Here is a 13,286-nt window from a genome sequence, read left to right as displayed (position 1 = left end):
ACATCCATTCACTGTTCACCAAGCATGCATATACGTACACATACACATACTCACACAAACATGTGCACACATACTTGCTCAGGCAAACGCTACACATACACATACTCACACAAACATGTGCACACATACTTGCTCAGGCAAACGCGCGCGCACACACACACACACACAAACACACACACACACTCTCTCTCTGTGTGGCCCTACCTCTCAGTGCACCATGCTTATGTAGGCTGTCACACAGCAGTGGATGAATATGAAGTGACAGAGATAACGTCATGAAGTTTGCACATATAACCTCTCAGCTGTTTATTGCTTTATTCCTAAAGCTCCTCAGACCTCCACAATTACACTTCTTCCCAGCAGAAAGGCAGTCCTTAGAGCACTCGTACGGGTGGCGGCGAGAGCTTCAGTTAAAGCCTAATGTCCTTGTTACTGCAGTCCCTTTTTTTTTTTTTCTTTTTTTCCCCCTCGCCAAGGCCTTGAATAATGCATTAACATAATTTCAATTCCCGTTCCATGAATACTCAGAAATGAACCTGGAGTTCACATGTAATTTTAACTTTGCCTCTCCCCTCAGAGCCTTCACTGCCATCTCACAGAAAATCACATTTCACTCTGTGAAAGAGCCAAGCCAGAACTCCGCTCCATGTTGTTTTAGCTGGAGGCTTTACAGATATGATTTATTCTAAATATATTTATCTGGTTAATAGCATTTGTTCCACAACCAAACATTGTCATCAGTACTAAGAATTTTTAAAAACTGTAACTCCAGCTACTCTAGGTAGAGATAATGCCCTCAATTCAGTGTGCAGGATTACTGTGCTTTCTGAGAAGTAAAATCTTATCTAAATATCTCATTTTTTTTTTATGAAAAAAAAATCAATTGGAATCCTTAAGATTGCATTAAATTAAGTGAGTAAATGTAACCTGTATTTGCACATTTCATGAATTACACTTTTTTTTTCTTGATGAGTTTGTGTCAATCTGCCAAGCATTCCAAAGCACATTTTTACATAGTTCATTTTATTCCATTCTACAGGCTTTAAATGGCTATACCTACACTCTGTGTGTGTGTGTGTGTGTGTGTGTGTGTGTGTGTGTGTGCCTGCTCGCATGTGTGTAATCCATTTGTGTGTACATGTGTGTGCACACTTTGATATCACAGTACACAAGATCCAGGATGGCCTTTGCACACTCCCAGTGCTAGCTTTGTGTAACTCCCTCAGTGACATGTAAACAGGGACCAAACGGAAGGGAAACCCAGAGGTATCCCATGTAACCCTGCACACAGCAAATACTAACAGCCTTATTCTGATTGGTCAGACAGGAACAACACAAAGCCCAAGTAGCCTCTACTCTAGGAGCTTAGGTTCCAAACTCTGCTTGCATACACACACACACACACACACACACACACACACACACACACTATAAAACCTAAATGGTTTAAATTCCTTGTGGATTATTGAAATGGGAACGGGTAATACTTCAAACATTGCCTTAAATAGAGAAATCCTACCCTGAGGCAGTCAGCCCCCCCCCCCCCCATCCCTCTCTGCAAGAAATACAGAGGACATGCTGATATTGAGTAGAACATTTACATCCACACTGGTTCCATATCTGTGCCCTATGTCTGTTCATGTGTTATTTTACCAACTCATTACAATTTACTACCTTTAAAAACACCATACAGTGGGTTTCAGCTCTAAGATTCAGAAGATTGCTTGCAATTTAAAGTACAAAGATGAAGTTAGCCACTAATGCGCCCCAGGGTCTAATACTTACTCCTAAAGCCGTATTGTATAAAAAACAGAAAGAAAGGGAGAAAAAGAAAGAACAAAAACATGTTTACAGCAATCTTATCTCGATGCCAACCAAGCCTTTCCTTTGTCTGTGTTTGGGGCTCAGTCTTGTGGTTGAGTGTACGCATTCAGCTGTGTATTTGGTCCGCCCTACACAATGATTTATACTCAACTTCGTGTATTGTTACATGCAATCACCAAGCAATTTTTACCAACTCTTAACTACGCGTAAACATGCAATATCTGCAGTAGATAAACATACTTTCTTGTATCCACGTTGTTTATTGCTGGGTTAATTTGTAATAATCGCATTATTATAATGTGTTTATTTACATAATTGCAGAATGATTGCATTACCGTACTTTCATTTTTGCGTTGACACACATTGCTTCATGGAATTTCCATATTGCATTATTGGATACTTTATGTTATGACTAGTCTGTTAGTGAAATATATTCCTACTCTTAAAACACACAAGGCTTGTATGTTTAAGTCTGCACATGAGTGTGAGGTGGGACCACTCCCAATGCATCCGTTTCTGTTTTATAATGTTATATTGCGTCTTTCTATTAAAAGTAAGGCTCTCTTTTGTTTTGCTTTGTTTGTTTTGTTTTAATTAGCAATAGATTCGTAGTAACAGCAATGTTATGCATGAGTGTCCTTATCCTTGTTTCATCTCTGTCTATCTCAGTGGCTTTCAGTCATACACCACAGATGTTACTGTTTACACTCTAGGCGTGATTTAAGTTGCCGAATACGGAGAACAAAAGGATTTTTTTCCTTTGTTGTTTATATATTATCATAGACTGAAGAGAATGGGGGAAAGTTAAAGACCAACTCTCTTCATGTAGCTGAGGATTATATGCTTGAGCTGACAGGACTGCAAATTGGATTTTAGTCAAACCGAGAGAGGCTGTTTTTGATCACAAACCAGAGAGAGAGACTGAGAGAGACTCTGGGGACATACTGAGTAAGCAAGGCATCGTACATCCTCTAAGGTAAATATGAGTACCATTTGGACAGAGTGGTAACACACCAATGAGGACCGAAACACAAGGACAAAAAGGAAACCTTAACAGACAAACCCTAAACAGTGGAATGGAATGACCAATAACATTTCCCTTTTGAAATCTCAGAGACTGCAGGTGAACTAATCAGACACTATTGAAATGTTCATCCCTTTTTCTGCTGTCAGTCCCACAGATGGGAATACACAACCTTTTTATTTTAGACTTCCATTCCTGAGCCGTGACAATCTTACAGCTGTAACTCTGACACTGCAGACATAAACATACAAAGAAAAGCACTGGTCTGCAGACACTGAGTCTGCTTCTAAAAGAGGCTGAGTTGAATGAAAACAGGAAGACTAAACGCAGTATGGTAGCACTGGTTTTGGGTGTAAGAATGCAATGAGTAGGTGTGGAAAAATGAACACACTCCAAATGGTTACTACTGCCTCCTGGTGGAAGATCTGTACCCACACCCAGATGCCGTTAACTTCATAGGCCTAACCTGCTATTTAGATAAAGGAAAAATCATCATGAACAAATGTTAATATATTTACCTTTTTTTCTGGGCTAAGTATTATCTTGGCTTATGGTATTGGCTGTGTTAATTGCCTTTTCTCTTCTGTCCTTTTAATTAATCATATTTGTCTTGGTGGATTCAATTAAAAAAGCACCCCAGGGAACAGAACTTCTAAAACTGAACAAATATTGCCATATTGAGAGAAATCAGAGATGTGGGAGATGATGCTCTCTGTCAAAAAGGCAAGAGAAAGAGTGTAGTACATAGTATAGTGTACGCATACAGTACACATAAGTAGTATAGTATATAAGTGTCTGTAAATGCATGTAATTCAGCTTGATTTGGCAATACATTTTATATGTCACACCAGTAAAGCCATACTGAATGGAACTGAACTGAGAGAGAGAGAGAGAGAGAGAGTATTATGAATTGACAAGCCTTGTTTCTTTATACACACTTGACATGCACATACACAGTGCAGAGCTATTCCTGCTGGAGCTGTAGGGGAGAAGGAGGCGTGACAGAGGTTTAGATACAGATAGAGACACAGGGCTGGGATTTGCACTGTCACAGAGCAGCACTACACACCAAATTGGCACATGATGAAGAGCTGATTGGCTTTCAGCACCTGGGGAGCAGAGTGTCATTAGCATTCAATAACCTAGCAGATGCATGCACTCAAACATACACACACACACACACACACACACACGTGTGTGTGTGTGTGTGTGTACTTTGTGGATATATGAAGTTGTTCGTATATTCTCATCCTATCTTTCTTTATTAAAGTTGAGTTCAGAGGGAGTTCAGAGACAGCAGTAAAATAGTTTTATTACTCTCTTCTCTCTCCTCTCCCTCTCTCTCTCTCTCTCTCTTTCTCTCTCTCTCTCTCTCTCTCTTTCTCCCTCTCTCTCTCTCTCTCTCTTTCCCCCTCTCTCTCACTCTCACACATGCACACACAAATTTGTAGTTTGTATTTTGTTAAATTGTTAGAGCTTTGTGATTTTTGCTTGTTTCTTAGTTAAATTGTCATTAAATACATTCTCTAGAGTCACCATTTTCATATCAATTTCAATTTCCCTCTCTCTCTCTCTCTCTCTCTCTCTCTCTCTCTCTCTCTCTCTTAGCTGATGCAGCAACAAGCGGCCATTATGGCAGCATCTCACGGCAGTTACCTAGCGCCCAGCATGGCTTTTCCCGCCACACAGATCCACCAGGTGGGCGCGCTCAACATGAACGGCTTGCCCCCAACTCCCATGACCCCTGTGTCAGGTGAGTCTAATCATTTCAATTATTTAGACGTTCACTACTTCCTCTATTTGTATGTATCGTCTGTTTATCTGTGCAGCTTGAATATTAGTGATGTGTCAACTAGCTCTCTCTCTGAATGCTGTTCAAGATCTGTTTGGACTGTTGTGAACTGTTTATGAAATGCTTTCAGTCAATCGGCAATGTTCTCATATATTTGTTTGTCAGAAGGACCGTGATATCAGTGGAAACGACCAGCAATTCTAGCATGTTCTAGCAAAGAAAGGAACATGCTTTGAAAACAACACCGCAACTTCCATATATTTCACAACCGTCGTGATTATTGCCGAGCTGTCTAATTTCAGCTTCTCGCTCACTGTGCATGGAAATGTGATGATTAAAAAAAGACCAAAATGTGAGGTTTATTTCACTTTGCACAGCCTGATTGTAGCAATCATTTGGAGTAACTCCATCCTCCAATAGAGAGCTACTCAAAGACAAAGCAATCATAACGCAAGTGACACGTGAATTTCACGCTGATTACCCACCCTCCCACCCCCCGAACTCAGAGCCGCAATCAGAGGTCGTTTTTCGAGCGCTCTCGTCTGATGTAGCTGTGCACATAGGAATTATCCCGCTCTTCAGAGGAGCTCTTAAATGCTGCTGCCTCTGTGAAGGTCAAACTTTTGGCAGAAACACTTGGCTTGGCACAAGTGAATGTAGCCCCAGCCTTTCAGTGCAGTAAAATAACAGTCAGAACCCAGAATGTTCTACACTCTTTTCCCACACAATCGGTCGTGTACGGCTAAACATTGACAATCATGGGTTTTGAAGATGAGGATAATCCTACAGATGATAACTTATCCTTTTTGATAAAGGGTGTTCTCGCATTGCAGCCATAAGCTTTTATTATTCCATTGTCGATAGGCATGCTGCGTATGGCTGTATATACATGCGGCAGGACGACTATCTCCACTGAGGTCTCTCCAGGACAACTGTTTGCTCTCAAAGTCTGCAATCACACTCTTTTTTTTTCTTCTGCTGCCTGGAAACAAATCTGATTAGCAAAGCTAATGGACATAATCTGCTTTAACTATGGGGACAGGAGTTTGAATCCATATTCAAATCAGCCTGTCTTTGTGCCACTTTTCACTTTTGTGTCATTTTTGAATGCTGAGACAACGGCATACCTTTTATCAGGTCTTAGGACTACATGCAATCTGAAAAGCTACAAATGCACATCTTAATAAGAGTGTTTGTATTGAACAATAGTCTTTTAGAGCAAAAATAACCATGAAACAGGAAAACCAATACCCAGCGAGTAAAGTTTTTGCAGTTCCTTGTTTGTAAAGGTGTGTCTGTGTGTGTGAGTGTGTGTGTGTGTGTGTGTGTGTGTGTGTATTCCACAGTTCTCCTAATAGACAGCCACATGAGAGTAAGCATTAGTGTCCCGCCCTATAGCAGTATGTGGAATATCAGGTTTCACAGTGCAGTTCAGTAATCAATACACGAGACGGGTGCATATCGGAGATTTCCCATTGATCCTGTATAGTCAATATCATGGAACACAACAACACAGATGCATTTCAAATCAGTTTCAGGAATCTTTATGTGGTCGTGAAATGGGAGCAGCACGAGTTCTCCAAACCAAATCCAAATGCGCACTGTAGACTGTGCATTAAAACAGACCGCTTCACCACAGTCACTTTGAGATATTTTCTTAACCTACAATATTCAGCAGATGCAAACACAAACTGAGGACTGTATGTTAAAAAAATAATAACTTTACTGAAGTCTTTTCTGCAAAAATTTAAGATTTTTTTTTTCATAATGTGATATGCCCATCTTCAACAGAGGCAGTGTGCTTTTGAATTCAACATTTGTTGCTCACATGGCATTTTGGCTGCACACAAAGGCCCAGACTGGCTGCTGGTGGCAGCTCCAGCATTCTTTTACACATGATAGAGTCTTTTTGTATGCGCTCATAGTCTTTTTTCATGATACTCTCTTAGAATGCTAATTTGCATTTGTGTAAAAGAGTGCCAAAGATGCTTAGAGAGGGAGCATTTAAGATGAACTGGGGAGGTGTTCCCCAGTAAAAAGCATGTGATGTATCTGACCCAGGTCTGTTGGACAGCCTGTCAGTTAGTTACAGACCAGCATTGCCCTTGGACCCTCTGCTGGTTGTGTTTTAAAGGTTTTGTGGTTTATAATGGAAAGGCTCTCAGGGATTATGTTGGAGCAACATTTAGAGTGTTTCATACTCCCCATCAGTGAACACACATCACATAACACACACTTGCATGTGCACACACACACAAACACACACACACACACACACACACACACACGCCACACCACACTTAGAGTCACATAGACCATGTCCAGCCACCTCCCCAAATATTGATTTTATTCATTTTTTGACCGCCCACTGACCTGTGTGGCTGTTGCCAATATCAGCAATAGAAATGTGGGGGAGTGAATATGTGGGTGTGTGAGTTACAGCATGTGTCTGTACACATGCATGCACATTCGAAAATATGTGTGCACTTGTGCATGTGTCTGTGTGTGCGTGTGTGTGTGTGTGTGTGTCTGTTTCTTCTGAAGAGTATAGCAGCCTCTCGGGTCTTTGGAGCAGACAGTGGTAGACATGGCAGCCTAATTTATCACTGCTACAAGGGACACACACAGCACAAAGTAGCACAAAAGACACAACAGCTCTCCAGGGCCTGAGGCATTCCCACACACACATACACACACACACACCCACAGAGACACACACGTGCACACGCACACACACACATACACACGCACACTGTTCCACAGAGCACTGTACAGTCAAAAGTATGCAAAAGCATTCCACAAACACTCTCTCACACGCACATTTTCACACACACACACACACACACACACATACATACACATACACACATTCATGAAACACTTAGAAGCCTACCTTTTCTATATGCTGTTGGGAGAATTAGCATTTCCTATGCAGCGTTATAATAATGACGTAACTGTAAAGGCAAGCAAGGTGAGGAAGATATATAACCCACAAGACTGAGACAAAGTTTCTCCTCATATGTCAAGACTGTGTGTTCATTTACATAAAGAAGCGTGTGCACATAGCATAAACAGGGTTTCCTTTAAGGGTTTGCAGGGGAGCAGACCGCTTAGATGTCAGGTCTTTTCCTCTTGAGAATCCGCGACAATAAACACGGTTCTCTCTGCGCAGTGATGCTGGTTCTGGAGTCAGTCTTTGGGGAGCAGTTCTTCAGTTAGTGCTCAGGCTTTGAGGGAAAATAAATAAATAAATAAGTAAAAAGCCTCCTCAGACAAGACTGTTATTAACATGTGGTGACACACTGTCACATTTCTCTCTCACACAAAACCCCTCCCTCCATCTGCCTTCGCCACAACATAACGTTCAGTCGCACATCACTCGTCAAACTGATGAAAAATGACAAGAGTGTTTCTCGCCTTGGTTGAGAGTGTATAGAATCCATTTGCCATTGAGTCACACAACATGATGTTTTAGATAATACATTGTGCATTCTCAGAAAGTAATTCACATACAGTGAAAATGCAGTTGTAAAATAAATGCAATGTCTTCCAAAAAAGCCTACCAGTCTCTCTCTCTCTCCCTCTCTCTCTCTCTGTCTCTCTCTCTCTCTCTTTCTTCCTTCCTTTCTTTCCATTTCTCCCTCTCTTTCCCTAAAAAAAAAACAGAAAAGACAAATGTTCTAAATGTTCACATTTTCCTACACACATCAACACAGTCTCTCTTTCTCTCTCTGTCAAGCACAGCTTGAATGCTTTCTCTCCCTCCTCTTGCTCAGAGGAGATTGCTACTGTGTTTCAGCAAAGTGCTATTGTTTCACAGGCGTTTCATCATGCCAAAGCCAAGAGAGAGACAGAGAGAGAGAGAAAACGTAGCATAGAGATATTTTTGAGTGAGCCTTTGTGTGAGTATAGTTCATGTCTCACCCTGGGCCTCATAACCATGCCCCATGGTTTGATTGACAGCACAGACATGGTATAGAGTCATGGTTCTGCAGTCGTTGGTGACACTGCCATTATCCCTCAGCCAAAAGCTCAGAAAGGTCATTCAGTCTGCTGTACATTTAATGCTTTCTAGCTCTTTGATTTCTGACTCAACAGGTCTTGGATCAGCATTGCACTGTTCTCTGACTCTACAGGTCTGAGTTCACCACCGGCTAACCTTGCCTCGTCAGCCGTGCCAAGCATAGTGACGCCTATCATTAATGGTTTCACTGGCATCCCACACCAGCCCAATGGACACCCAGTAGAGGCCGTCTACACCAACGGCCTTCAGCCCTACTCCACCCAAAGCCCCACTGCAGCCGACACCCTCCAGCAAGCCTTCACTGGTGTACAGCAATACACAGGTACGTAATGTAACAACACACATACACACACATGCACCTGTTTACACAGAAAACGCAATATTCCCTTAAGTAAAAGAATACACTGGTCTTACATACAATGGCAACCGAATCTCACACATTATCATATACTTTCTATCACAGCTGATTGAGCTATTGCACTCAGTTGGTCATTTTGTGCCTGCTTACAGAAGCCTTTGCAATTGAAGTCAAAGTCACATAGCACTGAAATGTCAGAGTATCACAAGCTCATTTAGCCAAGATTTAAATGTTTGGTTGCGTTTGTCTTTATAATGTCATGCTGTCTGAGACAAAATTATCTCTTTGTGAAGATTCAAAGGAAGTGACAGAAAATTACAGTGATCATACCAGTTTTATACCTTTTTTTTTAATACCTGTCATTTGGTATCAGGCTGATATTTGATAGAGGGTCTGTCTGATTTCCATTGCACTGCGATCCTGTCATTTCGCATTAGAATAAAAAGGTCAAGCATCTTCTTGTCATTTCCTCTCTCCTCCCATTCCACCTCCCTGTTGGCGTGTGTGTGTGTGTGTGTGTGTGTGTGTGCGTGTGTGTGTGTGTGTGTGTGCGTGTGTGTGCGTGTGCGTGTGTTTGTGTGTTTAGCCATTTACCCTGCAACCACACTGACCCCTATTGGACAGACACTGCCACAGCCTCCTCAGGTCATTCAACAGCAACAACAACGGGAAGGTGAGAGCTCACAAAGAATATTTCATATCAGTATTATCATAAACATAAATCTTATCTATAGACCCTCAAAGAAACAGCATTTCACATCATTTCACTCTCCATTTAGAGTTTCTAATCACACAAAAATGACCAACTTTGTGTCGCGTGGGATCATTTTTTTTATGGTATATCCCAATATATTTTCAGGACCAGAGGGCTGTAATCTGTTCATATACCACCTGCCGCAGGAGTTTGGCGATAATGAGCTGATGCAAATGTTCCTGCCCTTCGGTACAGTTATATCTTCTAAGGTGTTTATGGACCGAGCCACCAACCAGAGCAAGTGCTTCGGTGAGACATGTCTCAGTCCACAGTGACTGACCTTCTCATGGGATTTCACAGTGTAGTATCAGTCATGACTGCATGGTATCAAACGTAATATGGAAGGTTGTTGCTTTTATAGATGGGTCACCATAGTAATGAGTAGGTTTATTCAATAAGACAGATCTTAGGTCAGGGTACATGTGTTCTTGGCAGAATAAGAACACATTGAAATTTTTTAGAACGTCCTTTTAACAAACCACTGAATCACACCTTGTGCTGAAGTTTATGGTTACTTCTCACTAGACTTCCATGTGTCTTCTCTTGTATCAACGAAAATCAGACAAGAAATGACCATATATGGTAAAGGATTACTGCCTACAGTGGACTCTGTCTGTAAACAGAGGGGTGAAATCTGCATGTCTCAGAGGCCTCGTTTTGTCTGCAGAGATGAAAGTATTCTTCTGTTTTTGTCTGCAGAGGCGAAAGTATTCTTATGTTTTTGTCTGCAGAGCAGAAAGTATTCTTATGTTTTCGTCTGCAGAGATGAAAGTATTCTTCTGTTTTTGTCTGCAGAGGTGAAAATATTCTTCTGTTTTTGTCTTTAGAAGTCAAAATATTCTTCTGTTTTTGTCTGCAGAGCTGAAAGTGTTTGTCTATTTTTGTCTGCAGAGGCAAAAGTATTCTTATGTTTTTGTCTGCAGAGCTGAAAGTATTCTTATGTTTTTGTCTGCAGAGCTGAACGTATTCTTATGTTTTTGTCTGCAGAGGTGAAAATATTCTTCTGTTTTTGTCTTTAGAAGTCAAAATATTCTTCTGGGTTTTTTTGTCGAGCTGAAACTGTTTGTGTATTTTTGTCTGCAGAGGTGAAAGCGTTCTTCTGTTTTTGTCTGCAGAGGTGAAACTGTTTTTGACTTACTCAGGGTATATCTAATGAAGGCTTGAAATGTCTGGCTGTGAAATAACATGTATTTATACATAGCTGCAGAGTTGCATGCAAAAACAGTCTATCTATCTATCTATCTATCTATCTATCTATCTATCTATCTATCTATCTATCTATCTATCTATCTATCTATCTATCTATCTATCTATCTGTATATCTGTCTCTCTGACTGACACTTTTTTATCTCATTAGTGTTAATTAAGGATTTGTACAGGGCTGCACTTGTTGCTCACAGTTCCCTGCATTGATTTAGTCAGTAACGTTGACAGACTGGAACACACTCTGAAGGCTGTCCACAGTGAGAAGATGGGCGGAGTCTCCATTTGCCTGCATCTCCTTTAAAGCACTCCTGACCGCTGTTCAACCCCCAAGTCCCATCAATAGTCATAAATCTCCTGCTTTGCACACACACACACACACACACCATTCCACCAATGCAAAACTCACCATTCCACCAATGCAGATTCACACACATGCACACACAAAGACACACTACTGCCTCCAAGAAAAGCTCTAAAACTCCCACATGTTCAGTACATGTACACAACCCACACAATCACAAACACTCACAAACACTTCTGCTTCGTAGCATGACGCACACCCCCAGGAAAAAGGCCAGTGAGAGTTCAGGCTAGAGTTTAAAACAATAGATCTCAACTGGATGGTCTTTTTACTGAGCAGCCCTGTCCTTTCCACCCTGTGTAATTGATTGCCAGTGGATCTGAGGGAGACTTAATATATTCTCATAAATTAGCACTGCAGTGCCGTGAGAGCCTGAGATTCATACAGCTCTGTCTCAGGCAGCATTGCACCATGTGGCGTAGACCTTTACATTTCATTGTCAGCAAACTGTTTTTATTAAACACGTCTGTCATTAGACTTTCATGTTAAATTGTTAGGAAATAATAGGTCTAGATTTTTTGTGGAGTTTTTTTTTTTGGGGGGGGGGGGGGGGGGGGGGGGGGGGGCGTTGTAGTTCTTGTAGTTCATTCTGTTTATCAGAATACATATATTTTTGTTTTGCTCATGCATCAGTCTGTTGCTAGACCTGATTTTATTGCTGAATTTTCCTGTCAAAAGAGGAGGATACATCTGGAGGAGCTGAAGTTTTTCTAATTTAAGAGAAGTGAACGTAAAGAGTCTCTAAAGTGTCTCAGCTACTCAGGGACCCATTCCACACCTGTCCTGAAGAGAGAAATCACCGCTGCTTTTTCTCCATCGGCTTCTCATTTGAAATGATTTGCCTGAGAAGTACTCCACAGCCAATCAGAAACACACACAGCGAAGCAGTAATTAGTAGAGTTTCAGCTCTCTGCATTTAAATATCCATAACTTAGTCTTTGTCCATAAACTTTCCCTGCAAAACTTAAACCGTAGCGTTTGCTACGTTTTCCACTGTAGTTGTAGAGGTGTTCTCTCCTGTATCTTTACTTCTTGGCTTTGCTCTTAAGCCTTTGCTGTGTTTGTTTAATTCCCCGTAGGTTTCGTGAGTTTCGATAACCCGGCCAGTGCACAGGCTGCTATCCAGGCCATGAATGGGTTTCAGATTGGGATGAAACGGCTGAAAGTTCAGCTGAAGCGACCAAAAGATGCCAGCCGCCCCTACTGACCCGACCTGGACCTCAGAGACCTATTCAACAGCACAGGTGGGTCTGGATCCATCCAGCCATGCATCACTGTTCTTAATGGAACTTTTACACATGTTAGATGTCACCTGCATACTCTCATCGGCACCTGTAGATGCGTTAAGTGCAACTACAGTAGCCTAAACTGCTTTGATGGTCATTTTGGTAATTTTGTAAATTAGTGTGTTCGAACATTACTATACAGCTTTGCATGTTTGATGCTGAGTAGCAGTGATGTGACAGTTGTTGGAAATCATTAGACATTTTTAATGTTATGTCTTGACTATGTTAGTATTGTGAAGGCATCGTGACAGGGCAACGGGAGTTATGTCTAGTAGATCATTTCCAAACATTGCTGAAATTACAGCTTGGTTTGACAACCCCACATCAAGCCGTCATCATATAGCAAAAGCCATTTTGTTTTCTGTGCTGTACTGTCTTCTGTTTGTCTTAATCTCTTGGGCCAAACATTTATTTCTTTCTTTTGTAGGTTTTCAACAGTTGGAGTGTTGACATTTTGAAGGATAGAAACTTTTCTTGAAAAACAAACAAAAAAAAAAAAAAGAAAAAGGAAATCAAAAACAAAACAACACAAAGTGATAACAAATGCATAAGGGATTTTGGGGAGGGGGGTTGGGGAGGGGGGGGGGGGGGGGCTGGGAGCAAAAAAAAAAAAGAAAACATATCAGATTTTACTGAGTTTTAGAGCGACAAGAATTT

The 13,286-nt window shown here is 41.2% G+C and overlaps 1 protein-coding gene across 14 annotated transcripts in view; it reads left to right on the top strand.

The window, feature by feature from the left end:
* LOC115813323 (CUGBP Elav-like family member 5) overlaps positions 1-12,550 on the top strand; it is a 93,293-nt gene extending 80,743 nt beyond the window's left edge. For 5 of the 14 annotated variants that reach the window (XM_030775959.1, XM_030775957.1, XM_030775958.1 and 2 more), the window contains 5 exons: positions 4,457-4,605; positions 8,784-8,986; positions 9,609-9,695; positions 9,882-9,965; positions 12,423-12,550. In XM_030775959.1, the coding sequence (XP_030631819.1) occupies positions 4,457-4,605; positions 8,784-8,986; positions 9,609-9,695; positions 9,882-9,965; positions 12,423-12,550 (651 nt within the window). Of the gene's footprint in view, positions 1-4,456; positions 4,606-5,504; positions 5,514-8,535; positions 8,541-8,776; positions 8,987-9,608; positions 9,696-9,881; positions 10,026-12,422 lie in introns of those variants that run through there. The other 9 variants (XM_030775964.1, XM_030775963.1, XM_030775962.1 and 6 more) reach the window with 5 other exon arrangements.
* Positions 12,551-13,286: the final 736 nt, after the last annotated feature.

The sequence above is a fragment of the Chanos chanos genome, chromosome 5 (genome assembly GCF_902362185.1).
Source record: "Chanos chanos chromosome 5, fChaCha1.1, whole genome shotgun sequence".
Classification (NCBI taxonomy): Eukaryota; Metazoa; Chordata; class Actinopteri; order Gonorynchiformes; family Chanidae; genus Chanos; species Chanos chanos.
The sequence above is the reverse complement of the archived record's forward strand: the minus strand, read 5'-3'. Positions and strand labels throughout refer to the sequence as shown.